Raw genomic sequence first — 27,763 nt, forward strand, 5'->3', positions numbered from 1 at the left:
TCGTAGGACTCTATTGTACAAATATATTGAGCACTGCATAGATAGGGTTTGGTCATGTGGGTGTTGGAAGATTTCCCCACACTGTTGTTAAAGTAGCGACCTGAACGGTTTTAGTAATTTTCTCTGACTTATTTGATTCTCTGTACTGCATATTCCTAAACTTTGTTTAGTGTATTACAATAAAGACTATACCTTTTACATAGCACAGTATACTGGATTTTCTATGGTGGCAACAGAAATATGTGCACAGAATTTATTAGATATTTTACACAAATTAATAATTACACAATTCGAATGTAGGAGTGTGGACAAAAAGTTGTTGCTATGGAGTGGTCAGCAGACTGATTGGTCTAGCCATTTCTTGTTATAGGCATCTTTATGAAAAAGTATGTAAATATTCTACATTGAAAAGTTCCTAAAAGTGTTGTATGGCTTCTGCCCCCATGGGAAGGAAAGGTTACGGTTCAAAAACAATTACTCAAAATTTTCCATCTTTGTAAAAGTTTGTAAGTATGAGAGCACAGATTATATAGGTCAAATGTTTAAGAATGATTGGAATATAGCTAGAACATTACAAAGAATAACATTAAATAATAACATTAAAGAATAACATTAAAAGAATTTATAACAACTGGTGTTAAATGCCATCTTCCACTCATCTCCTTGGGAAATATATACTTATAGGATTTATTCATAACTGGGTTTTTTTACATTATGGGATTAAAAACTAACAGGCAGGTAGTTGCCCCCCACCTTTAGGCATGAAGTCACCAGTCACACCCTGTCAACAGAGCAGATCAGAAAAGAAGCCTCTATGTTGATGTGATGTCAGCAGAAGCCACAGAATCGCTGGCAGAATCTGTGCTGGTACAGATCGGAGTCAGGCACAACAGGCAGGTTGGTAGCAGCTACCTGATTTTTTACTTCGGGACTAAAAACTAACAAACAGTCTTGGATAAACCCTTTAAATTGTACTTCACTCACCTAAAAAGCTAGCAAACTAGTGGAAAACCCATATGGCTGCAATCAAAACTTCTGGAAATGTGTAGTGACTTATGCAGCGCTTCCAATAGAATGCAGTGCTGCTGACCAAGGTGCGGTCAAAGAAGTCCCCAGCAGAACCAGAATGTAAAGATGCAACAGTGACAAATGAGGTTTTCTGGTCACGTAATTGCAACAAAAAGAAATTCTTGGTTTTGGGGAGATAGAGTTGTTATACAGGAAAGGCTCCTCTACTAAACCTTGGGAGAAGAGTTTCCTGTATCGACAGGTCAGTTCTGTACAAGCCTCTCAGATGTGCATTGACTCAGAAAGTCAACCTGTATAGGTTTTGAAGACGCTGTTGGCATGGCACACGTGGCAGAAACGTAGGAGCCAGATGAGAAACTGCTGGGTGCATTTCGACTAACGTAGTTTCTCTCAGAAGCAGATGTCAGTTCTGGTAGCCAGCTAAATGAGGTCAGTGAAGATGGTAAATCCTGACCTGAGCTAATCTCTAATACAGCTGTATAAGCCCTAACAGAAGATTGCCACAAGAGCATCTTCATTTCAAGCTGCTTCAAAGGCCGGAGCCTGAAATTCTAGGGCAAATTTACCCACAGTTGTAGGATAGAAGGGGCTGCAGAGGAAGTGGACCCAGTAAAGTGAGTGAAAAATAACAAGGCAAGCTCGACATTTGCAGACATGGTACAGACAAGAAGATGTGGCTTCTCCTGGCAATGGTGTCATCAGGAACCATGGCCTGAATAAAGTCACATAGTGGCCAGCTAGAGGATTGTGGACTCACTGGTTAGATTAGTGATTTAGACCTAAACTAGGAAGCAATCTTAGGGATTATCTTTTAATCATATTGAAACTCCATCACAGATCCATGTTATGTCCAGGGAGTAGTGTGTAAGCCGTGGTCAGGACAGGAGGAAATTTTATAACTTGAGTAAACAAGTACAGAATGATGGAGGTAGTGGACAAAGTATTCAAGATTTATGTCAAGTCAGAACCAAGTACAGTAAATTAATAGAAACACCTTCAAAGATAATTGGTACTAAAAAACCTATTTCTAGGACGACAGAAGGGTCAGATAAGAGTCCGCTAATCATAACTAGATATACAGTATGTTCTCTTTCATTTGATCGAATAATAAAGTGTGTGTGGGGGTTCAATATTTTTTCTTTTGGGTACAATCTAATTTTTATCAAATAAATAACTTTTTATTCATTGTTTTTTTTAATAATTATACCTAAAAAAATCAAAGTAAATTTATATTTAGTACTTTATTTGAAAGTACATAGTTTTGTGGTGGTCGGGTGTTTATAAAGAAGATCATAAAAGTTAATATTCTGTGAACTCAGTTTAAGTTTCTGACTCCTTATAATACTTAGTGATGTATTTTGTAAACACCTGATGTAATTGAATTCATCCTAAAATTCTGAGCCCATGACCTGCTGCTTTTTCTGCTGATTTCTTTTTTTATGTGAACCGTCAACATTCACAACTGTCTGGCAGCTCCAAATGTTGAGACAAAGGTATACCATACATGTTGTAGGGTGAAAATTTATACTGACAAAATATAAAAATAGTGTTACAACTGTGTGCGCGTGTATACCATTTTGTGTCTGACTCTTAATCCTTTCAGTACCAGTATGTGCTAAGAACTAATGTATTCTTAAGTGATTTTGTTCTAAATCTACAAATATTTTACTTTTATTAAATGTGGGATGTAATGGTTCTTCTTTTACAATATGAAAATTGTACAAAAAAAAGGTTTTGAAATGCCATTTCCTCGCTGCTTTCAGTTCAGACTTTACTATAAATTAGTATTAGTAATTATTAGTGATGAGCGAGTGTACTCGTTGCTCGGGTTTTCCCGAGCACGCTCGGGTGGTCTCCGAGTATTTATGACTGCTCGGAGAATTAGTTTTCATCACGGCAGCTGAATGATTTACAGTTATTAGCCAGCATGATCACATGTGGGGATTACCTAGCAACCAGGCAACCCCCACATGTACTTAGCCTGGCTAATAGCTGTAAATCATTCAGCTGCCGTGATGAAAACTAAATCTCCGAACACTAACAAATACTCTGAGGTCACCCGAGCAATGAGTACACTCGCTCATCACTAGTAATTATTATTCTTATTATTTATTATTATAGCGCCATTTATTCCATACCGCTTTACATGTGAGGAGGGGTATATGGAATGACCGCTAGGGCTGTGGAGTACTCGGTACTGGGTCCGGTACTTAAAGGGATGTGTCACGGAGGCGGCAACCCGGTCCGTGGCCCTAGGCGCCCATGTAACAGGGACGGTCTTTAAAGGGGTTTGAATAAAGTTTGTGTTCATGACGCCACCTGTGGTATTCGGTCAGAGGGGACCGATGCTGCTTAAAGGGGTCCTCTGGGGTGATGTTATGGCAGCTAAGATGGTATAACTTCCCACAGGTGAAGTTGGGTCCCCAGTGCTCCCGATGTATAGATGAAGATGATGGCTAGAGTAGAAGAGTAGAAAGAAACAGAGGACACAGGTTTGCAGTCTCTTTACCTGTTTACTGAAGGCTTCAGGCAGCCACAGTCCAGGGCACCAGATCACAGGTACAGACAGGGTCCGGCCGGCATGGAAGCAAGTTCAGAGTCCCCTTTACCAGGTGGAGATAAAAGCCTTCCTACTAGCGTGGTGGTGTAGTCCCTTGCTGCCTGTGGCTTCTGTCAAGGTCCTCACTGTTCTCTCTGTCCTCCTTAAAGGTGGGACACAAACCGTATGACAGGTGGCTCGATCCTTTTTACAGGGTCTCTATCATGACCTGGGCTCTATTTGCCACTGTGTCTCCAGGTGTTAGGGCGGACAGGTGACGTGTAGTCCAGCTGTCCTGCTGTGAGTCTTGGAGTCCCTCACAACCTCGGTCTTCCGGCTACCAGTGTCTGCGCTCTGCAAGGAGGTAGTTCAGTCACAGCTATTCTCCTCAGTTCTTTCTCTCCTGTGCTCCGCTCTCCTGCACGCCCACTACAATGTGTTCTTCTCTCTGTATTCTCTATCCAGGAGCTGCAGCACTTCTCGTGGCTGCACAGCCCCTCTGCTTCCTTCTCCTCTTTTTCTCTGACAGAAACTCACTGACTTTCCCTCCAGACCAAAATATATATAGGGGAGCCACCCGTAAGCTCCCCCTTCTGGCCTGGAGTGTGAACATGTATGTTTGTGGTTAACTGATAAAGAAGATCATCCTTCGCTTCCAAGCGTGACATTACTCTCCAAGTGAGGAAAGCAATGTCACTGTGACAACCAGGACCCTGGGGTGTCACATATACATAATAAAAAGCAAGTACAATAATCTTAATAAATACAAGTCACGACTGGTACATGAGGAGAGAGGACCCTGCCCGCGAGGGCTCACAATCTATAAATAGATTTACCATATACAACAACTCTCTAATTTCCATGAGAATAATAATACCAAAAATATTAAGATTTAAAGCTGGTCTCCTTTACCTGGCATCTGTGTGGCACATATACTGTGGGTGCAATTTAACCCCTTCCCGACCTGTGATGCCACGTAGGCGTCATGAAAGTCGGTGCCAATCCGACCTGTGACGCCTATGTGGGGTCATGGAGGGATCGCGTCCCTGCAGATCGGGTGAAAGGGTTAACTCCAATTTCACCCGATCTGCAGGGACAGGGGGAGTGGTACTTCAGCCCAGGGGGGGTGGCTTCACCCCCCCGTGGCTACGATCGCTCTGATTGGCTGTTGAAAGTGAAACAGCCAATCAGAGCAATTTGTAATATTTCACCTATGAAAACTGGTGAAATATTACAATCCAGCCATGGCCGATGCTGCAATATCATCGGCCATGGCTGCAAACCCTGATCTGCCCCCCCCGCCACCGATCTCCTCCCCAGTCCTCCTTTCTGCCCCGTACTGTGGTCCACTCCCCTCCGTCCTCCTGTCCGCTCCCCTGTCCTCCTGTCTGCTCCCCCCGTGATCTGATCCACCCCCCCGTGCTCCGATCTCCCCCCCCTCATACTTACCGAGCCTCCCGGTGTCCGTCCGTCTTCTTCATGGGCGCCGCCATCTTCCAAAATGGCGGGCGCATGCGCAGTGCGCCCACCGAATCTGCCGGCCGGCAGATTCGTTCCAGGTACATTTTGATCACTGTGATAAAACCTATCACAGTGATCAAAATAAAAAAAATGGTAAATGAACCCCCCCCTGTATCACCCCCATAGGTAGGGACAATAATAAAATAAAGAAAATATTTTTTTTTCCTCCCCCCACTAGAGTTAGGGTAAGGGCTAGGGTTAGGGCTAGGGTTAGAATTAGGGTTAGAACTAGAGTTAGGGTTAGAATTGGGCTATGTGCACACGGTGCGGATTTGGCTGCAAATCCGCAGCGGATTGGCCGCTGCGGATTCGTAGCAGTTTTCCATCAGGTTTACAGTACCATGTAAACCTATGGAAAACCAAATCCGCTGTGCCCATGGTGCGGAAAATACCACGCGGAAACGCTGTGTTGTATTTTCCACAGCATGTCAATTCTTTGTGCGGATTCCGTTTTACACCTGTTCCTCAATAGGAATCCGCAGGTCAAATCCGCACAAAAAACACTGGAAATCCGCGGTAAATCCTAAGGTAAAACGCAGTGCCTTTTACCTGCGGATTTTTCAAAAATGGTGCGGAAAAATCTCACACGAATCCGCAATGTGGGCACATAGCCTTAGGGTTTGTGTTGGAATGAGAATTAGTGTTTGAATTAGGGCTAGGGTTGGAAATAGGGTTAAGATTAGGCTTGTGGTTAGGGTTGGGATTAGGGTTAGGGGTGTGTTGGGGTTAGGGTTGTGGTTAGGGGTGTGTTGGGGTTAGGGTTGTGATGAGGGTTACATCAAGAGTTGGGATTAGGGTTTGGGGTGTGTTGGGGTTAGTGTTGGAGTTAGAATTGAGGGGTTTCCACTGTTTAGGCACATCAGGGGTCTCCAAACGCAACATGGCGCCACCATTGATTCCAGCCAATCTTGCGTTCAAAAAGTCAAATGGTGCTCCCTCCCTTCTGAGCCCCGATGTGTGCCCAAACAGTGGTTTACCCCCACATATGGGGTACCAACATACTCAGGACAAACTGGGCAACAATTATTGGGGTCCAATTTTTCCTGTTACCCTTGCAAAAATAAAAAAATTGCTTGCTAAAACATCATTTTTGAGGAAAGAAAAATGATTTTTTATTTTCACGGCTCTGCGTTGTAAACTTCTGTGAAGCACTTGGGGGTTCAAAGTGCTCACCACATATCTAGGTAAGTTCCTTGGGGGGTCTAGTTTTCAAAATGGGGTCACTTGTGGGGGTTTCTACTGTTTAGGCACATCAGGGGCTCTGCAAACGTAACATTATGCCCGCAGAACATTCCATCAAAGTCTGCATTCCAAAACGTCACTACTTCCCTTCCAAGCCCCAACATGTGCCCAAACAGTGGTTCCCCCCATATATGGGGTATCAGTGTACTCAGGACAAACTGGACAACAACTTTTCAGGTCCAATTTCTCCTGTTACTCTTATGAAAATAAAAAATTGAGGGCTAAAAAATTATTTTTGAGGAAAGAAAAATGATTTTTTATTTTCATGGCTCTGCGTTATAAACTTCTGTGAAGCACTTGGGGGTTTAAAGTGGTCACCGCACATCTAGATTAGTTCCATGGGAGGTCTAGTTTCCAAAATGGGGTCACATGTGGGGGAGCTCCAATGTTTAGGCACACAGGGGCTCTCCAAACGCGACATGGTGTCCGCTAACGATTGGAGCCAATTATTCATTCAAAAGTCAAATGGCGCTCTTTCCCTTCCAAGCCTTGCCGTGTGCACAAACAGTGGTTTGTGACCACATATGAAGTATCGGTGTACTCAGGAGAAATTTCCCAACACATTTTAGGATCCATTTTATTCTGTTGCCCATGTGAAAATGAAAAAATTAAGGCTAAAAGAATTTTTTTGTGAAAAAAAAGTACTTTTTCATTTTTACGGATGAATTTGTGAAGCACCTGGGGGTTCAAAGTGCTCACTATGCATCTAGATAAGTTCCTTGGGGGGTCTAGTTTCCAAAATGGGGTCACTTGTGGGGGAGCTCCAATGTTTAGGCACACAGGGGCTCTCCAAACGCGACATGGTGTCCGCTAAAGATTGGAACCAATTTTTAATTGAAATAGTCAAATGGCGGGTATCGGCGTACTCAGGACAAATTGTACAATAACTTTTGGGGTCCAGTTTCTATTTTTACCCTTGGGAAAATAAAAAAATTGTTGCTAAAAGATCACTTTTGTGACTAAAAAGTTAAATGTTCATTTTTTCCTTCCATGTTGCTTCTGCTGCTGTGAAGCACCTGAAGGGTTAATAAACTTCTTGAATGTGGTTTTGAGTACCTAGAGGGGTGCAGTTTTTAGAATGGTGTCACTTTTGGGTATTTTCAGCCATATAGACCCCTCAAACTGACTTCAAATGTGAGGTGGTCCCTAAAAAAAATGGTTTTGTAAATTTTGTTGTAAAAATGAGAAATCGCTTGTCAAATTTTAACCCTTATAACTTCCTAGCAAAAAAAAATTTTGTTTCCAAAATTGTACTGATGTAAAGTAGACATGTGGGAAATGTTATTTATTAACTATTTTGTGTCACATAACTCTCTTGTTTACTAGAATAAAAATTCAAAATTTAAAAATTGAGAAATTTTCAAAATTTTAGCCAAATTTCCATTTTTTTCACAAATAAACGCAAAAATTATCAACCTAAATTTACCACTACCATGAAGCCCAATATGTCAGGAAAAAACAGTCTCAGAACCGCAAGGATCCGTTAAAGCGTTCCTGAGTTATTACCTCATAAAGGGACACTGGTCAGAATTGCAAAAAACCGCCAGGTCATTAAGGTCAAAATAGGCTGGGTCATGAAGGGGTTAAAAAAACAAAAACAACCTAGGAAAAGAAAAAAAAATCAAGGCAGCAGGGAAATAAAGTGAGGACAAAGATTATTTTTGGTAGGTTCTGGAAACTTTAGTGCTCTTTCACACGTCATTGTGCCAAATACAGTACGTTTGGTGACAGTTTTCACCTGTACCGCAGACACTGACACACATAGACACATTGAAATCTATGTTGCTGTGCACATGTCCAAGTGTTTACACGGACCGTGTGTCCGTGAGACCCACACATAAACATGTCCGTTTTTTACTGGCAGTACGGGCCGCAAAGCATCCCGCACACGTGCACATGGATGACAGACTGGGATGTTATCCGTGTGACACGTCCCAGCTCCTGAGAAGCAGTGTTATAGTAAGCGCTGTTCCCCAACTCCGGCTACTGAAGACTGCTCTCATCATTCTCCCCTGTTTCTCCGGTGATCAGCACGAGCAGGGGAGAATGATGAGAGTTGTACTCAAGTGATAACAATGACAGCTGGTGACTATTACTCCCATCAGCCTACCCCTGCTGATACTGCTAATGTGACATCAGGAGTGGCTGATGGGGGTATTCATCACTCGCCGCCTGCGCTATAAATACATAAAAAATCCAATGTGGGTTCCCCTGTATTTTCTATAACCAGCCAGGCAAAACTCACAACTGGTGGCGGCAACCCTCAGCTGTCAGTGTTAGCAAGGCTGGTTATCAAGAATAGATAGGTCCCTCATGCTGTTTTTTTAAATTATTTAAATCAATTATTTAAAAAAATGGTGTGGGGTCCCCCCCATTTTTGACAACCAGCCTTGCTAAAGCAGACAGCTGGGGGCTGGTATTCTCAGGCTGATAAGGTGTCATTGATATATTGACCTCCAGCCTAAAAATAGCAGCCCACTTCCGCCCAGAAAAGGCACATCTATTAGATGCGCCAATTCTGGTGATTTACCCAGCTCTCCCCACTTGCCCTGTAGCGGTGGCAAGTGGCGCTCATATTTGTGGGGTTGATGTCACCTTTGTGTTGTCTGTCACGTGAAAATAAAACACTTATCTTGCAGATATAAGGTTGAACCTGGCCGACACCTACACTTAGACCCCCTCTGCTGGGAGGAAATTAACTTTATTTTCACCAGTCGGGTTCGTGTTTCAGTTATGGGGTGAGGCTGGGGGAAGGTACAGTCACCGTTCTGTGTATCGAGAGCGGCAGCTGTAAATTCGACTTGGCGCCCTGACTGAGACTGGCTCTCCATTGGGGCCAGCTAACAGTCAGTGTTGGGGTGTGGTTGCAGCTGCCGCTCTCTATACACAGAGCGGTGACTGAACCCGCACTTATGCCACCCCCATGAAACCGGAATGCTGCCGGGGGAATAAAGTTAATTTCCTCCCTGCAGCGTGGGTTGGGCAGGTTCTACAGACTAACCTTATATCTGCAGGTTAATGGCATTTTTTTCATGTGACAGGTTCCGTTTAACATGTCAAATCTGCCTAATTTAGGGCTGTGTTGTGTCTACTTGGGCCTCACTCACAAGCCCATGTTTAAACACATGCATGAAAAAAGGCTACCAGTGTCATCAGTGTGTCATTAGTGTACGGTCCGTGTATCCGTTTTTACCATCGTGTCATAAGTGTATGGTTCATGAGTCCGATTTTACCATCAGTGTGTCAGTGACCGGTCCTTGTGTCCATTTTTGCCATCAATGTGTCAGTGTTTTTCGCTAATAACAAAGCTTTTTTAACCCCTTAATGACAGCCAATACGTCTTTTAACTGACCTGAGATAAAAGAGACTAGCCTCCCCGTACAGGTGACAATCCAGTTAATGTCGGCTGTACACTATAGCTGACAACTTGCTGTATCAGCCACGATCAGTGTTTGCACCGTCCAAATCTGTTTAACCCCTTAGATGCTGCTGTCAATAGTGACTACATCATTATAAATGGTTAACAGAGTGTAGGGGCTTCCTATTTATCCCAATTGGTGCCCTCAGATCATGATTGTGTGGTCCTGATGTTTGCCATGGCAATTCACGACCAAATAGCGGCCTTAGAGTCTGACGGCTGTAGTAATCTGTTCAGAAGTTAGAGACATTTATGTGGTAAAAATCAACTTTTTCATTTCTGTCATGCCACTTTGCATTAATTCCTGGAAAGCACCTGAAGGGTTAATAAAATACCTGACAGCAGTTTTCAATATGCCAGGGGGTGCTGTTTTTAAAATGGTAGCACTTTTGGGGGTTTCCCAATATATTGGTCCACTAAAAGCACTTTAAACATGGATAGGTCCCTACAAAAATAAATTTTGTAAATTTCCTTGAAAAAATGAAAAATTACTGATACATTTTTAAACCTCCTAAAATGCTAACAAATTAAAATAACATTTTACAAATGGTGCTGATGTAAAGCAGACATGTGGGTAATATTATTTATTAATGTTTTGCTGTGGTATGACTATCTGGATTAGGCCGGTTTCACACGTCAGTGGCTCCGGTACGTGAGGTGACAGTTTCCTCACGTACCGGAGACACTGACACACGTAGACCCATTAAAATCAATGCATCTGTGCAGATGTCATTGATTTTTTGCGGACCGTGTCTCCGTGTGCCAAACACGGAGACATGTCAGTGTTCGTGGGAGCGCACGTATTACACGGACCCATTAAAGTCAATGGGTCCGTGTAAAACACGGACCACACACGGACCTTCTCCATGTGCAGTCCGTGGGGCGTGCAGGAGACAGCGCTACAGTAAGCGCTGTCCCCCCACATGGTGCTGAAGCCGCGATTCATATCTTCTGTGCAGCAGCGTTTGCTGCATAGAAGATATGAATAATAGTGTGCGCCCCCCCGCTGTTCTGAAAATACTCACCCGCTTCCCTCGTTGGCTGTCGCGGCTTCCTGTCCTGCCTTCCTGCCTTCTACTGTATGCGGTCACGTGGGGCCGCCGATTAGAGTCATGAATATGTGGCTCCACCTCCCATAGGGAGGTGTAAATAAAATACTCACCCAGCTCCCTCAATGCTTCCTCTCAGCGCCGCAGCTTGTCCTGTATGAGCGGTCACGTGGTGCCGCTCATTATAGTGATGAATATGCGGCTCCACCTCCCATAGGGGTGGAGCCGCATATTCATCACTGTAATGAGCGGTACGACGTGACCGCTCATACAGGACAAGCTGCGGCACTGAGAGGAAGCATCGAGGGAGCTGGGTGAGTATTTTATTTCCAGCGGGCGGGCGCACAGGGGGTGGGAGGGGGTTGGTTACCGGGAACTTTATTTCAACCGCAAAAAAAATAAAAAAACAATGATTTTTCATTCCTTCTCTCCAGTGAACGCTGCTGGAGAGAAGAAAAGAATGGCGGCTTCAGCACTACAAGCTGGGGGGACAGCGTTTACTGTAGCGCTGTCTCCTGCACGGCACATGGACTGCACACGGACAGCATCCGTGTGCGGTACGTGTTTTACACGGACCCATTGACTTTAATGGGTCCGTGTGATCCGTGCGCTCCCACGAACACTGACATGTCTCCGTGTTTTTCAAACGGACACACGGTCCGTGAAAACACGCTGACATGTGCAGAGACACATTGATTTTAATGTGTCTACGTGAGTCAGTGTCTCCGGTACGTGAGAAAACTGTCACCACACGTACCGGAGCCACTGACGTGTGAATCCGGCCTAAGTCCACATCCCTGTGCAGGTGTTAAAGTGAAACAATCACGTGAAAAACGCTATTAAAATGGCTGCATCTGGCCGTGCAGAACATGGTCTGAATGCACCACAGCTCCTTGAAAATACATAGTGGCGTAAATGTATGCTCGCATTAGTAATATAGGTCACAATTTGCACTGTCCTTGTTTCTAGCACAAACTGGCATTTAAAGTTCCAAATATCCAAATCCTAACCCAAAAGAATCTAAGTGAGTCGGATCCATCTGGGTTTAGCTATATCTGTTTTTATAGCTTGCATGACTAAGTGGAACTTGGCAAATTTTTCCCAGTCAACTGGATCAGCATTCACAGAAATAATTTTACACATTTATAGAAGTATTTTCTGAAAAAAAAAATAAAATCAAAGCCTTTTTAGAAACAAATCAATAGTTCCTGCATATCCTGAGGTTGACTATTCCACAGATTGGCTATGTTCACAAGTTGCGTTTCTGCTGCACTTTTTAATGCGAATTTTAAGCTGGGTTTTACAGTACCAGCTAAAGCTATGAGATTTCAGAAATCTCAGACAGTTTTTTTTCCTTGGTGAGTTGGAAAACCTGCGTTTTCGAAAACTGCAGCATGTCACTTCTGTCAACATTTCTGCAGCATTTTTTAACCCATAGATAGCAATGAGAGTGTAAAAATGTGATCAGATTTGGCTGCATTTTTAGGGAAAAAAAACATGTACAGCAGAATATGAAACCCATTTATTTTTGTGATTGTCCAAAGTTTAAATCAAAATGTCTTGGTCTCCTCCCAGCATGGAAGTTAGGATTTGTACAGTTTAATTAAATTAGTGATATGTGGAAAGTAAACATTGGCAGACCAAGGTGTGAAAATGAACAATACTTGACCAACTCAAGGGCTGACCGAAATCTGAAAATATGCAATGTCCTACAAACTCTATGCCCTGCCAATATCCTTGGTAAACTATTCTGACCAATTCACCTCTCCCGCTGTTACATTTGTAATTGTGTATTTTTTCATGAACTCATGTGAACGTTTTGCTCAGAATAGTCACTATTTTTTCCAGACATAAACAATTTTCCACTAAATATTTTGATCAAATTGCCCTTTTTTCCAAAATGGTTTTACATACGTTTTGCATTAGTGACCTAACACCTTAGGCCGGCCTCACACTGGGCGTAAGACAATACGCCACGTATTATACGTCCGTACTACGGCCGTAATACGGAGAAATGTTCCCAAAATATTGTTCTGTAGTCAGGGTGTGTCAGCGTATTTTGCGCATGGCATCCTCCGTATGTAATCCGTATGGCATCCGTACTGCGAGATTTTCGCGCAGGCTTGCAAAACCGACATCTAATGGATTTATGTGCTCAAATGTTCGGGAAAACATATATACAGTATATATATATATATATATATATATATATATATATATATTTATATATATATATATATATATATATATATATATATGTCATTGAGACACATATATATATATTCTGTATTTAGATTTCATTCAGCGCGATATCTGTGATAAGCCGGTAATTCAATTGCCGGCTTTTCATTTCTCCTGCACAAACCCGACAGGATATGAGACATGGTTTACATACAGTAAACCATCTCATATCCCCTTTTTTTTTGCATATTCCACACTACTAATGTTAGTAGTGTGTATGTGCAAAATTTCAGCGTTGTAGCTGCTAAAATAAAGGGTTAAATGGCGGAAAAAATTGGCGTGGGCTCCCGCGCAATTTTCTTTGCCAGAATGGTAAAGCCAGTGACTGACGGCAGATATTAATAGCCAGGAGAGGGTCCATGGTTATTGGCCCCCCCGTGGCTACAAACATCTGCCCCCAGCCACCCCAGAAAAGGCACATCTGGAAGATGCGCCTATTCTGGCACTTGACCACTCTCTTCCCACTCCCTGTAGCGGTGGGATATGGGGTAATGAAGGGTTAATGCCACCTTGCTATTGTAAGGTGACATTAAGCCAGATTAATAATGGAGAGGCGTCAATTATGACACCTATCCATTATTAATCCAATTGTATGAAAGGGTTAAAAAACACACACACACATGATTTAAAAGTATTTTAATGAAATAAACACAGCGGTTGTTTTAATAATTTATTGCTCTCTCAATCCATTTGCAGGCCCTTGCTTGGCAAAATAATAAACGCACAAGATACATACCCTCAGCTGAACCGTCACGTCCCACGATGTAATCCATCTGAAGGGGTTAAAATTATCTACAAGCAGGAGCCCTGCAAATGCAGCTGTGCTCCGTGCCTGTAATCCCTGGCGAATGAATGAAATGTAGGTCAATGACCTACATTTCCTTCAGTCGCGGTGATGTGCCCCCTGGTGGATGTCCTCATATGACCTGGAGCGTGGGAAAAAGTTCCCAGGCTGCAGTTCATGAGAACATCATGAATGAGGACTCAATGTAAGTACAGATCCAGCTTTCCTTTCAGCACCCGGGGATTACAGGCACGAGCGAGTGGTTTATCGCAGCTCGTGCCTGTAATATTAGTTAACCCCTTCAGATGGATTACCTCGTGGGACGTGATCGGACATCAGAAGGTATGTATCTTGTGCATTTATTATTTTGCCAAGCGAGGGCCTGGAAATGGATTGAGAGAGCAATAAATTATTACAACAACCTGTGTGTTTATTTCATTAAAATACTTTTAAATCATGTGTGTGTGTGTTTTTTAACCCTTTCAAACAATTGGATTAATAATGGATAGGTGTCATAATTGACGCCTCTCCATTATTAATCTGGCTTAATGTCACCTTACAATAGCAAGGTGGCATTAACCCTTCATTACCCCATATCCCACTGCTACAGGGAGTGGGAAGAGAGTGGCCAAGTGCCAGAATAGGCGCATCTTCCAGATGTGCCTTTTCTGGGGTGGCTGGGGGCAGGTGTTTTTAGCCACGGGGGGGCCAATAACCATGGACCCTCTCTAGGCTATTAATATCTGCCGTCAGTCACTGGCTTTACCATTCTGGCGGAGAAAATTGCGCGGGAGCCCACGCCAATTTTTTCCGCCATTTAACCCTTTATTTTAGCAGCTACAGCGCTGAAATTTTGCACATACACACTACTAACAGTAGTGTGGAATATGCAAAAAAAATGGGGATATGAGATGGTTTACTGTATGTAAACCATGTCTCATATCCTGTCGGGTTTGTGCAGGAGAAATGAAAAGCCGGCAATTGAATTACCGGCTTTTCACTAACACCGCTGCGTATTTCTCGCAAGTCACACTGCTGGTCCGTGTGGAATCCGTATTTTTCTCGCCCCCATAGACTTTCATTGGCGAATTTTTTGCGCAATACGCTGACAAACGCAGCATGCTGCGATTTTGTACGGCCGTAGAAAGCCGTATAATACTGAACCGTAATATACGGCTGATAGGAGCAGCCCCATTGAGAATAATTGTGCCGTTTATTTTGCGAGTTTTACGGACGTAATTTCTGCGCTCTTACGTCCGTAAAACTCGCCAGTGTGACGCCGGCCTTACATTGTTCATCCTTCTGTGGTGAAAGCAAAGCTGAACTTTGGGATCCTGAAAAAGCCAGCAAAAATGCAGCAAAATATGCTTTTTATAAGCAGCTTTTTACTGCTAAGAAAGCAGGTTTTACCTGCAGATAAAAAACGCAGCAAAAATGCAACTTATGGTAAAAAGCCTTTTCTCCTCTATAGATTGACATTTTTCTCCAGGTGGCGAGAGTACCCTCTTGTCTTTTGGGGGCATTTTATGTAAACTGCTTTTGGCCATATGACAACATGCTGGTGGCTTCAGAAGCAGCTGATTAACATTGCATGCTGTGATCTACAAGTACACCAAGACCCTTCTGTACCAGTGACTCTCCTAGTCGTACTCCTCCTAGACCATATAATGGCTGCATATTGTTAGTGCCCAGATGCATAACTTTACATCTATCCACATTGAATCTCACCTGCCAAGTGGATGCGCAAACCCTCAGTTTGTCCATGTCCGCTCTTAACTTATGAACATCCTGCATAATACTACATAGTTTGGTGTCAGCCGTAAAAAAAAAAAAAAAAAGCAACATTATTAATCCTGTCTTTTGTATCCTAAATAAATTGAATAGTGGCAGACCCAGCATTGAACCTTGGGGTCACCACTTATAACCAGGAATCACACAGATTAGCAGTCATTTTCTGGGTGCGGTCTTTAAGGAAACTTTCAATCCAATTACAAACAAACCTTTGTAAAGTCCGATAGCAGTATATTCACAAGTACTCATTGTCTGTCCAGGCTTCTACTCACCTCTCCCGTACAGTCAAATCAGGTTGTTTTGACAACGTTTGTTTACTAGTCTGTGTGCCTATCACGTATAATGTTAATTTCTACCATATATTTACGTATATAATCCTTTACAATTCCCTCAAACATATTTCTCACAATGGATGTTGCGCTTACTGGGATTGACTACCTCCACCACTCTGTCTTCTTCGCTAAAGAACCCATTTAGTAGTTCTGCCTACTCTTGATCCTCACTGACCTACTCCTCAGTACCATTATTTTGGGGGACCCACCTGTTTGTATCTTGTTTTTTTTGTAATCATATATGTAAAGAATTCCTTGGGCTTTGTCTTGCGTTCCTCGGCTACCTGCTGCTATGTACTGTATTTTAGCTGACTTTGTTCCAAATTGTATTCAGCTTTCTATTGTGTATAAATGCCAGAGCCAAACCCTCAGATTTCTACATGCTAAATGCCCTTTTTCTGTCACAGGTGACCTTTCGAACATTAGGTGTAAGTTATGTGGGATGTCATTTTTGCTTATACTTGTTACCTATGGGAATACATTTGAACCAATAGACGTAAAGCACTCCTATCTACCATTTGCATCACTATAGTAGTGATCCCAGTTAATGTTCTAAAGTGCAGCCTTAAATCTGGGGACATTTTTTTTTTATTATTTCTTGTTTTTGTCCTCCCCGCGTTTTTTTTGTTTGTTTTCTTTGTTTTTTTTACAGTGTAAACAAAATGAAATGATATTTTTCGGTCACTGGTACCAAGCTTTTCCCAAACAGCTACATTTCCAACAAGCTCTACATTGTTAGAAAAGATCCGATCCAGCAGAGCATTGTCCCTTGATGAGTCTTCCAAAAACTGGTGACACTTCTGAGTGGGCCCATAACCAGGTGACCCTGATTACAACTATGGTGGCCCAACCTAAAAATGGATGTAGGAGAACCTCAGCAGATGACCATGCCGTTACTGAAAATAATCTGTATACAAAAGACCAACACTAATATTACCACCATGTGGTGACCATATAGTAGATACCAGTGCTGCAAAACATGTAAGAAAGTACAGCAAAATTATAGATGGTGGCTTACAGCTGACGTTCTTTCTGATGGAATTATTCACTTTTCTCATCTTTTCCATCTGGCCCAGACTGAAAAGACAACTTTTTTCATCCAGGACTCTTCTGCAGAGATGACAACAAAGTTACATTTGACTTCTCACATTTCCAGCGCCGTCCCCATCTTTCCTCCTGATCCTGCTGATACCCCAATGCTGAGCCACTGCTGCCGTATGTGTCCCTTTTACTGCACCTACGGTTTGCCCTATAAATGTTAATATAACCCTCTAGAATACATTAATGCCCCATGCAAGTGCCCTATAAAACAGTGCCCACATTTTGCCCCCTAGAAAATGATAATGCCCTGTGTTCCCGTTTGACAGTCACAGTAACCTGAGTTCCCCTATAACAATATGTTGCCACTTAGAATTCAATAATTTCCCTAGCCTCCCCCTGTACAGATCCTATACACAGTATTATGACCCCCGCACTGTATAGTACCCAACACACAGTATACTAACCCCTTAGTAGTCTCCAAACTGTTTCCTGGCTCCAACACTGCATGATGACCCCAACACTGTACAAAGACCCCACATTAGCTACCACACTGTATGATGGCCCCTTCACTGTAATCCCCACAATGTATGATGCCCCCTAAATGGCCTCCATATGGTATAATGCATCAGACAGTCCTCAGTATATTATAATGCACTACCCATAGGCAGATTATATATAGTATAATGCACTCCTCCTTGGTCAGACTCTATATAATATAATACTCTCCCCATAGGCAGACTATATATAGTATAATGCACGCCTCCTTGGTCAGACTCTATAGTATAATGCACTCCCTATAGGCAGACTCTATATAGTATAATGCTCTCCTCATAGGCAGATTCTATAGCAGTGTTCCCCAACTCCAGTCATCAAGAGCCACCAACAGGTCATGTTTTTAGGGTTTCCTTAGTATTTCACAGGTAATGAAATTCCTGCCTGTGAATGTGATGCAATTATCACCTAGGCCATACTAAGGAAATCTTGAAAACATGACTTGTTGGTGGCTCTTGAGGACCGGAGTTGGGGAACACTGCTCTATAGTATAATGCACTCTCCATAGGTGGACTCTAAATAGTATAATGCACCCCCATAAAAAAAATAAATACAATACTCACCTCTCCTTCTCGTGTCCCTGTTGCTCCGAGTGACCGCGCATCTCTGGACTTAGACACTGACAGCAGGCTCCATAATGACATCATTATTCGGCACATTACTTGGGGAATCATGGTAGAGGACGCATATCGTTCCCTGTCTCATCGGTGCTTTCAACTGTATAGGCATCCAGCTGACACAGTTGAACTTGTGATGACTGGCGGGGGTGAACTCCGAGTGAGCCCCTCAGGGCATGCTCAGGGCATGGGGTCCTGGGTGACCGGCACCCCCCCTTTCTCTTTACCCCCCCGGTAGCTCAACTCAACTCAACTTCCTGGCTACTAGCTGGGCTTTCTCCTGGCTGTTAGGGAGAGAGCATACACTAGTGTTGCCTTTTCTCAGACTAACAGCTTTGCAACATCACTGAGTTTGGCAGTTTAGGCCTCTTTCACACTTCTGTTTTTTACAATCAGTCACAATCCGTCAAAATGTTGAAAAGACGGATCCTGTGCAGATTGTAAAAAATGGGTGCACTGGGTCCGTTTTTTTGACGGACCCGTCAAGGCAGTTTTTGCCAGAATTGGCTATGTGCACACATTGTGTATGCTTCTTCGCCGCGTTTTTTCGCTACGAAAACACATACACAACACAACCCATGTTAAAAATAATAAAAAATCGTTATATTCTTACCTTCCGGCATCCCCCGCAGCATTCCCGATGCTCGCAGCAGCTCCCATTCCCAGTGATGCCTTGCGAGACAATGACCTGTGATGACGTAGCGATCTCGCGAGACTGCTACGTCATCGAGTCATTTCACAAGGCATCACTGGGAACGGGAGCTGCCGCAAGCATCGTGAAGGCTGCAGGGGACGCCGAAAGGTAAGAATATCACGATTTTTTATTTTTTTTACTATTTTTAACATATCTTTTTACTATTTATGCTGCATAGGCAGCATCAATAGGAAAAAGAGAGAGAGAGAGCGAGACAGAATTTCCCTGACTGGAAATTCTTCCGTGCCTGCACAAGGCAATCTTGCCTTACGCAGGCGTGTAGTATGGAGGACAGAGAATGAACTGCAATCCAATATTGCAGCCAGCATGCAGCCAGCGGGTAAGGAAAGGGTGAATCAAACACCCGAAAACCCCGCCCCTATGGCTGAAAATTGTTCCCTCCAAATTCAGGTGACAGAGTCCCTTTAAGGGGAGACTGCCATGTCCCCAAACATTAACCAGAAGATATGGGGTTAATCTGCAGGTCCCAGAATTCTAAGGTGTGGCTGCAGCATTGAGAGTCCAGCCATCCTGAGGAAATGAACTTTCAGCTAGTCCAGCTTTCACTCAGAGGTGACCGTTCAGTACACAGTGAGCACTGGCTGTAACCACACCCTGGCACCGACTGACAGCCATGTTTGCACTAATGCACTACTGAGCCAGCTGTCAGTCAGTGGCAGGGCATGGTGAAGGCATCGCTCTGTGTACTGAGTGGTGACTGAAGCCATGCCAGCTGCACCTATATGACTGAAAGCCCAAAGCTTCTGGGACAAAGAAAGTTCATTTCCTCCTGGCAGCCGGGCTTTTGGTAAAGAACCCGCACCACTTTAAAATGCTTTTCACCTGCAGATTAACCCCATATCTGTAGGTTAATAGCATTGGGGACATGACATGTTCCCTTTAATCTTGCAGGGAAACTAGTTTTTCACTTGAAAACCACAGGGCTTGTCCTCTGCGTGTGAACGCATCCTAAGCGACTATTTACTTTTTACCATTTTTACAATTATACTTTTTTCAGGGACTGACTCTTAACACTGCATTGCTAAGATGGAAATCATTATGCAATGCATATACTGTATTACATTGTGCACTTTGAGGTCCCTGGCTCTATCCTGTGGTGACAGATAGTACAGAGTGGCGCCACCATGACCTGTCCTAGTAACAGTGCCCTGGCTCCTGGTCTAAAACGGAGTATGCATTGTGATGCTGGAACGCTGTGCCACAATGCAGATAAGAGGGCTAGATACGAGTAGTATATAAAATGCAGAACTATATGTTTTTCTGTATGACTGGGTCTTAACAGAGCAGATTGGTGCCTCTCCTATTTGTTGTACCCACTTTTTCTTTTGGCTAAGAAGACAAGAAATGCACCTTGTGAACTTGACCTAAGGCTGGCATTATATAGTGGCTTATAGGTGCTTAAAAGTCATATCCACAATGCTAGTTCTGGCATCCCTTCTGGGAGACCATGATCTTTATACCCATCATATGAAAATTGAAACTGCTATATTACTCTTTTTTAATGCATAATTTATTTCCTTCAGCTTTATTTCCTGGTAGGCTGCCACTTAGGATCAATGATAACCTTAGCTGCCTGCGTTATTGGAATTATCTCTGTATTTCATCATATTTATGGCATCATGTCTCCAACGTCCTGTTTTTATCTTCTACAGGCTGGTGCTACACCCATTCTGGTGAACACAGACTGCCTGGACCACGGCTCTTCGGTGAGTGAACTGAATGAAATCAGAATAGCATGAAATGCTAGCTTATTCTAATTTTATCTTATCGTATGAGTCTGTCTGTCTCCCTCAATACACTAAAACACTTTAAAGTGGATCTATAACCAGATTTCACTATACAAGCTGTATACATTATTGCAGAGATCTCTTGGACCTTGTGAGGCTGATACATTGGGAATCTGTCAGTAGAAATTACAAGTCGGGCATTACAATTGTGAGACATGTAAATCAAATGACCAGGCTGTCAGTCATTACATGTCTCACACTGGCAACGCCCCCTTTCATTTAAAATAATCTCTGGAGGCAGATTCTCAGGGAGATCAGTGTCCAGCCCATAGATCTTAACAGCTTTATTTACATATTAAGAAAATGTGGATTTTTCTGGAATAAAACATCAGATCACAGATATAAAGGTATCGTTTTGTTCAGGTTCTTATCTATATGCCCATATAGACGGCTTAGGAAGGTTGATCCTACTGACAGATTTTCTTTAAATCCACCAATCTGCCTCCAGAGTTTATTTTAGCTGAATGGGATTGTTACCAGTGTGGGACATGTAAATCAAAAGAGCAGACTGTCAGTCATTACATGTCTCACACTGGTAATGCCCCCTTTCACTTAAAATAAGCTCTGGAGGCAAATTATTGGGAGAAACCTATGTCTCATGCATAGATCTTAACAGCTCTTTACATATTAAGAAAAAAACATGTATTTCTCTGCAATTAGACAATGGATTGCAGTCATCAAGGTATCATTTTATTCAGCTTCCTATGACCTACATGCCAATATAAGGGGGGTTGGTTCTATGGATAAGTTCCCTTTAAAAAAACAAACAAAAATGGATAACTCAGGGGACCAGTGGGGATGAAAGAAGAGCCCAAACTGTTCACTTTTGACCTGGTAATCAGTGCTTTTTAATGCTGACATACATATTAGAACTAATTCAAACCTACCCATTATCCGACTATCCTAAAGCGGCTGACTACGTTTTCTTTCTTGTCAAATATATTTGAGACATGATTTTTTGTAACTTATTAATATAGAATTATTACAGGTTCTCTTCCTGCATTTGTTAGTACAGATTTATTCAGAGACTGCTAAGCTCTCGTCCACAAAATTGCCTCTGATGGCGGAGCAAGCGACCAATCCTGTCCAGGTGTAATGTGGCTTGGCGTGGTAGCAATGGGGGAGATTCATTGCTTCTTACACTCCGACACGTTACATGAAGGTGGGGTCCTCGTTGGGTGTATGGACTTAGTCTAAAGAGGCGCTATGCCCTTGAAGGCCACATGATGTCGGTGACTTTGGCTGGCCAGGACCAGATGCTGAACAGATCAATGAGGGAGACCATCACTCAAAAATAAACTGCCTTTTACTTGACAGTAACTATGGAAACTATGTACAATAGATAGCGGGGTGCATAACTTCATGAACATGTCTTTCCCAATACAGAGCATCTTCACACACAGTATCTATACCTCTTCAAGTTTACTTGTTCCGGCCTCACGTTTCTCTGTCTTCACCACCACCCAGCACACTACAGCAGTCCACTTGGTGAGAATCCTATTCTCAACCCGCAATTCCACATCCTCTTCCCTCTTAAGGGAATGAGTTTGCCAATATGGCCATTACTTGGCTTCTCAACTTGCTGACGCCTTGGATCTCCTGCCTGGGGCACGCGCTTCATCTCATGGCCTCTATTTGTTCCTGGCCCATTACCCCTCTGAGTTACAAACTCGGGGTCGTACTGCTAGGCGTTTTATCCCAGGAACCTTTTCCAGTTGATCACTTTTCCTTTTTTTTTTTACTCCAGATCTCGCTATCCACTCTCACGGTCTTCACTCACGTCAGGGACACCCATGTAATGCAACTCTGCTGACTAGTCAGACCTTAGGTCTGCCTCTAGCAAACACTGAGCTCTATCTAACTTCCAGAGCGGAAACGGTCTCCGTCCCTCCACCACAGCGCCTCCCACCCAGGGCTAGTCCCAAACATCAAACCGAAATCTCCCCATTGTCGGCCAAAACACAACACCAATAACGCATATCACAACAAACAAGTGGAAGGAGAACCTGTAATACTCATATATCAGTAAGTGCTGCATATCATGTAAAGGTGAAGATAAAGTGGCCAGCTTAGTTTTAGGTGTGCAGAACACCAAAAACTAATTGAATATGGACTAGACATTTTGCATTTCTATTCCGATACTTTTGTCTTCAAGGAAGAAAAAACACTGCAGAAGGTGTCTATGGCTTCCCTCTCTCAATTAAAAGCCTATGCACCGTCGGTCAGACCAAGCGTGCAGACTGTAGCCCTATGAGAACACTTTAGCCAAGCACCTCTGACATGTACTTTATATCCTGCATAGCCCGCTATGTGCTGTGAGTTCTGAAGTCTATGGAGATGCAAGCATGGAGAATATTCATCTGTGCACATGTCCATAAATACAGATAGAATATTTACCAATATCCAAGAAGGGTCCAAGTGCTAAATATGTTCGCACTCACGTTCTGTGCACATGAAGGTTTCGCATTTCATTATAATATAGCTGTTAAAGTGATAACAGATCTCTGTGAAATTGCTCCTGGCAGATCCAATCAACTTCTGTTTGGTTCATCAGGTTTTCCTTTTTTTATACACTAAAGAATACTGCACCAGACTTTGCTACTGTAGTGAAATATACAGGAAAAACTGTGAAACATTGTGTGAATTCAGCCTTATTTATAAGCTTTGGAAGTCATACAGTGGATCATCACTGTCATTTGCGATGTTTTTCTGGTAATGTCCTAGTGAGAGATCCATCCCTCCAACTGTGCAATAATATGATAGATTAATTGAGAACTATGGTTTTAATTTATGCAACTTAACAAATTACTCTCCATGGTTATTCTGCCTAAATTAATTTCAAGTTGTGATAGAAGATGACGCTTTATGGAGGTAACTATGTAGATTGAAAGCAGCTGTTTGTAAAAGGTAATTTCCTATCCACTGGATAGGAGATAACTTGTTGATTGATGAAGGTCTGACTGCCGGGACCTGCACTGATCAGCAGAATGGATAATTTCTATCCCCATTGGAATGGAGCCCCGGAGAGCATGCCGGACCACTGCTCTGTTCATTCCTTATGGGGTCACTGATGGCTGCAGCTTTTTCTTGCAGCATAGCATGGTCCAATGAGACAGGTGTCTCAATATGGAAACTGCTGGTGATACCAGCCCCTTGCGTGGTACCACCAGTGGAACACTGTCGCATCACACACACACTGTATACGCGGTACGCACCACACACACAGAAACACACACTGTATGCGCCGTACATACACCGCACACACTGTATATGTCGTATGCACCAGACACACACACACACTGTATATGTCGTATGCACCAGACACACACACACTGTATACGCCATACGCAGCCTCTTGCGCGGTACCACCAGTGGAACAACGTCGCGAACACTCCGCCGCCACGCAGTTTTAATGTGACCGCTGCGATCTGTCTGCACAAAGATGGCGGCGGTCTGATTTACTGCGCCTGCGCGAATTCTGCACAGGCGCAGTGAATCATTCGACTGATCCTGGCAGCAGATGCGCGACGTGTCTGCAGGATGAGGAAGCTGGTCACATTAAAGGGGTTTTCCCACAAACGAAAGTTCATTTTAAAAATTGTCTGTGTCTGACCGTGTACGAGAGCACATGGGGTACACAGGTCAAAGAAGAGATGACATGAGAGAAGACAGCAGATGGGGAGAGAGAAAGCACACAGGGGTGAGAGAGACAGAGCACAGGGGGAGACAGCTCAAATGGGACAGCACATGAGGGGAGAACACAGCACAGGAAGGAGAGAGACAGCAGACAGGGGGGATAGCACATGGGGTAGACAGGTCAAAGAAGAGAGCACAGACAGGAGAAGTCAGCACATGGGGAAAGAGAGAGTGGATAGGTGGGTGACCACATGGGGGGGAGAGATTCTCAACGCTGCAAAGCCTGCCCCCATCGTGACATTACCACCCTCCTGATGCGATAGCATCGGGCCTCCATCTAGTATATATCATAAGTAGTTAAGTGTTCAGGCTTAATTTATAGTCAACTTAATTTACAGTCAGTAGTGTTAGAAGTTTGCTGGAAAGTGTTTTTTGATGGTTCAATGCAAAGCTTTAGCCTGTGCCCATTAGGTCTCATTCAGATGTCTGTGAGGCATGTACACGTTCAGCCCATACCCATTGTAGACTTTTGCGATCTTCACATGCCTGTATATTTAAGCAGATTGAGTGGTCTGCAAAAAATCGTAGAGACCTTTCCGTTTTTGACCCGAGTCACTGATAAAATAAAATTGCCCATTCAAGTCTATGGGTCCATGAAAATAACTGACAGCACAAGGATGGCATCAATGTGCTGACTGTGATTAACATTGTAATATATAGAAGTTTTGCTATTTGTTTTTATTTGTTTTTTCATCAGTGATGAAACATTGATGGTAAAAACCGATACACCAAGCATTGATGAAAATCCTATCCAAAACATTGATGAAACTATGACTATTTTTTTGCCTCCATGAAAAAATCACTTCGGAATGAGAGTTTAGTCTTAATTTTTAAAGAGAAATCCCATAGATGCTCAGTGTGTTGCTCAGAAACAGAACCTTCTCTAGTGGTGTGCTTCAGAAATTAGGAGTTAGACCGGTTTCACACGTCCAACATTCACAGTGTTGTATGAGTGCGCTGAGTATCCTGACCTGAACTTAACAGCCTCATATATGGCATATGAGACAGTAGGGTTCAGGTCAGCAGACCCATGGACAGTCCACCCTGGCAGTGCCTGGTAACACTTGCACATCAGTTCTAGAGTTTAATTAGAACTTCCCAGACACTGCGAGGAAGCGGTCATACGTTCTAGAGCAGTGCTTGAAACAGTCATAGCCTGGAACTCAATGAGATACATCTGCTTTATCTACCTAGCTCACAGAAAGGAGTTAGGAGATGAAAGTTTGAGGCCATGGGCCGGCACTGAGTGCTGGGAGAAATACTGAAGAGCAGCATTATCTTCCCCTGTGCAGCCTTCTCTCAGCACCTGCTGATGGGAGGGTAGGCAATACGACATTCAGAAAACTAATGCTGACAAGGGAGCTGCATGTAGTAATGTGTAGCGTCTGTGGATTGTGTGTTCAATATAGGCTGCCCTTCAGTCCCACGCGTTCTAGCTTTGTCTGAATTCTGCTTCATCTTTACCCTGCTCTACTATCCCCATTGATTTAGCCTAAGTGACTCATTTGGACACTAAGTTCTTGTATATGTAGCCATTAAAGAAATTGTTTACTATTCGGATGACCCTTCTCAATTACTGTGTATTCTGCTATGTAAAAGGAAAATGGCCTGTGTTCCTCTGCAATACCGTCGCCAGGTCTTGCATGATATTATGTCACGTGAGCCCTTCAGGCAATCAGTGGCTGCTAATGGACCTCTTCACTGCCTGTTTTTAAACATGTTTAACTTCACAGAAAGAATCATCTGTAATCCCCAGCTGTAATGTCTGTATATTTCTTTTTTTGCTTCCTTCCCTGCCCAGGAGCTGTGATATGATCAGACCATGTTCCTGCACAGTCAGACACCGCCATTACACAGTACACAACAGAGGCACATTTATAAGATTATCTCAGCACAGGAACATTTTATTTAAACACACCCAATTGTGGAAATTATTAGTCGTAGATCTATTGATTATATTGAACTTTTGTTCATGGGAAACCCCTTTAACCCCTTAACCCCTTCCTGACGTCGGACGGGATAGTACGTCCGACGTCCGGTCCCCTGCTTTGATGCAGGGCTCCGCGGTGAGCCCGCATCAAAGCCGGGACATGTCAGCTGTTTTGAACAGCTGACATGTGCCCGCAATAGCGGCGGGTGAAATCGCGATTCACCCGCCACTATTAACTAGTTAAATGCCACTGTCAAACGCAGACAGCGGCATTTAACTACCGCATCCGGCCGGGCGGCCGGAAATGACGTCATCGCCGACCCCCGTCACATGATCGGGGGTCGGCGATGCTTCAGTATTGTAACCATAGAGGTCCTTGAGATCTCTATGGTTACTGATCGCCGGTAGCTGTGAGCGCCAAAAATGGAGACGCTACGAGTATCGGAAAATGGCGCAATTTTTTTTTTTTTTTTTTTTAGCAAAGTTTGGAATTTTTTTTCACCACTAAGGTAAAAAATAACCTAGTCATGTTAGGTGTCTATGAACTCGTAATGACCTGGAGAATCATAATGGCAGGTCATTTTTAGCATTTAGTGAACCTAGCAAAAAAGCCAAGCAAAAAACAAGTGTGGGATTGCACTTTTTTTGCAATTTCACCGCACTTGGAATTTTTTTCCCGTTTTCTAGTACACGACATGGTAAAACCAATGATGTCGTTCAAAAGTACAACTCGTCCCGCAAAAAGAAAGCCCTCACATGGCCAAATTGACGGAAAAATAAAAAAGTTATGGCTCTGGGAAGGAGGGGAGTGAAAAACGAATACGGAAAAACGGAAAATCCCACGGTCATGTGACCGCCAATACGTCTTTTAACTGACCTGAGATATAAGAGACTAGTCTCCCACACAGGTGACAATCCAGCAGCTGTCGGCTGTACACTATAGCTGACAACTTGCTGCATCAGCCACGATCAGTGTTGGCACCGTCCAAATCTGTTTAACCCCTTAGATGCTGCTGTCAATAATGACTACATCATGTAAATGGTTAACAGAGTGTGGGGGTCTTTCTCTTTATTCCAATTGGTGCCCTCAGATCATGATTGTGTGGTCCTGATGTTTGTCATGGCAATTCATGACCAAACAGCGGCCTTACAATCTGCCTGCTGTTGTAACTTGTTCAGACGTTAGCAACATTTAGGTGGTAAAAATACACTTTTTCATTTCTGTCATACCACTTTGCATTAATTCCTGAAAATCACCTAAAGGGTTAATAAACTACCTGACTGCAGTTTTCAATATTTCAGGGGGTGCTGTTTTTAAAATGGTATAACTTTTGGGGGTTTCTCAATATGTGAGACCCGTAAAGGCACTTCAAACATGGATAGGTCCCTAAAAAAATACATTTTGTAAATTTCCTAGAAAAAAATTAAAAATTACTGCTACATTTTTAAACCTCCTGAAATGCTAACAAAATAAAAGAA

The 27,763-nt window shown here is 43.2% G+C and overlaps 1 protein-coding gene across 6 annotated transcripts in view; it reads left to right on the forward strand.

Annotated features, from left to right (window-relative positions):
• The window catches only part of DLG3 (discs large MAGUK scaffold protein 3), a 372,427-nt gene that overhangs the window by 189,786 nt on the left and 154,878 nt on the right, over window positions 1-27,763 (forward strand). For all 6 annotated transcript variants that reach the window (XM_077284969.1, XM_077284968.1, XM_077284972.1 and 3 more), the window contains one exon: window positions 20,524-20,577. In XM_077284969.1, coding sequence (XP_077141084.1) covers window positions 20,524-20,577 — 54 coding nt within the window. The remainder of the gene's footprint in view (window positions 1-20,523; window positions 20,578-27,763) is intronic.

Source organism: Ranitomeya variabilis, chromosome 2 (assembly GCF_051348905.1).
Source record: "Ranitomeya variabilis isolate aRanVar5 chromosome 2, aRanVar5.hap1, whole genome shotgun sequence".
Taxonomy (NCBI): Eukaryota; Metazoa; Chordata; class Amphibia; order Anura; family Dendrobatidae; genus Ranitomeya; species Ranitomeya variabilis.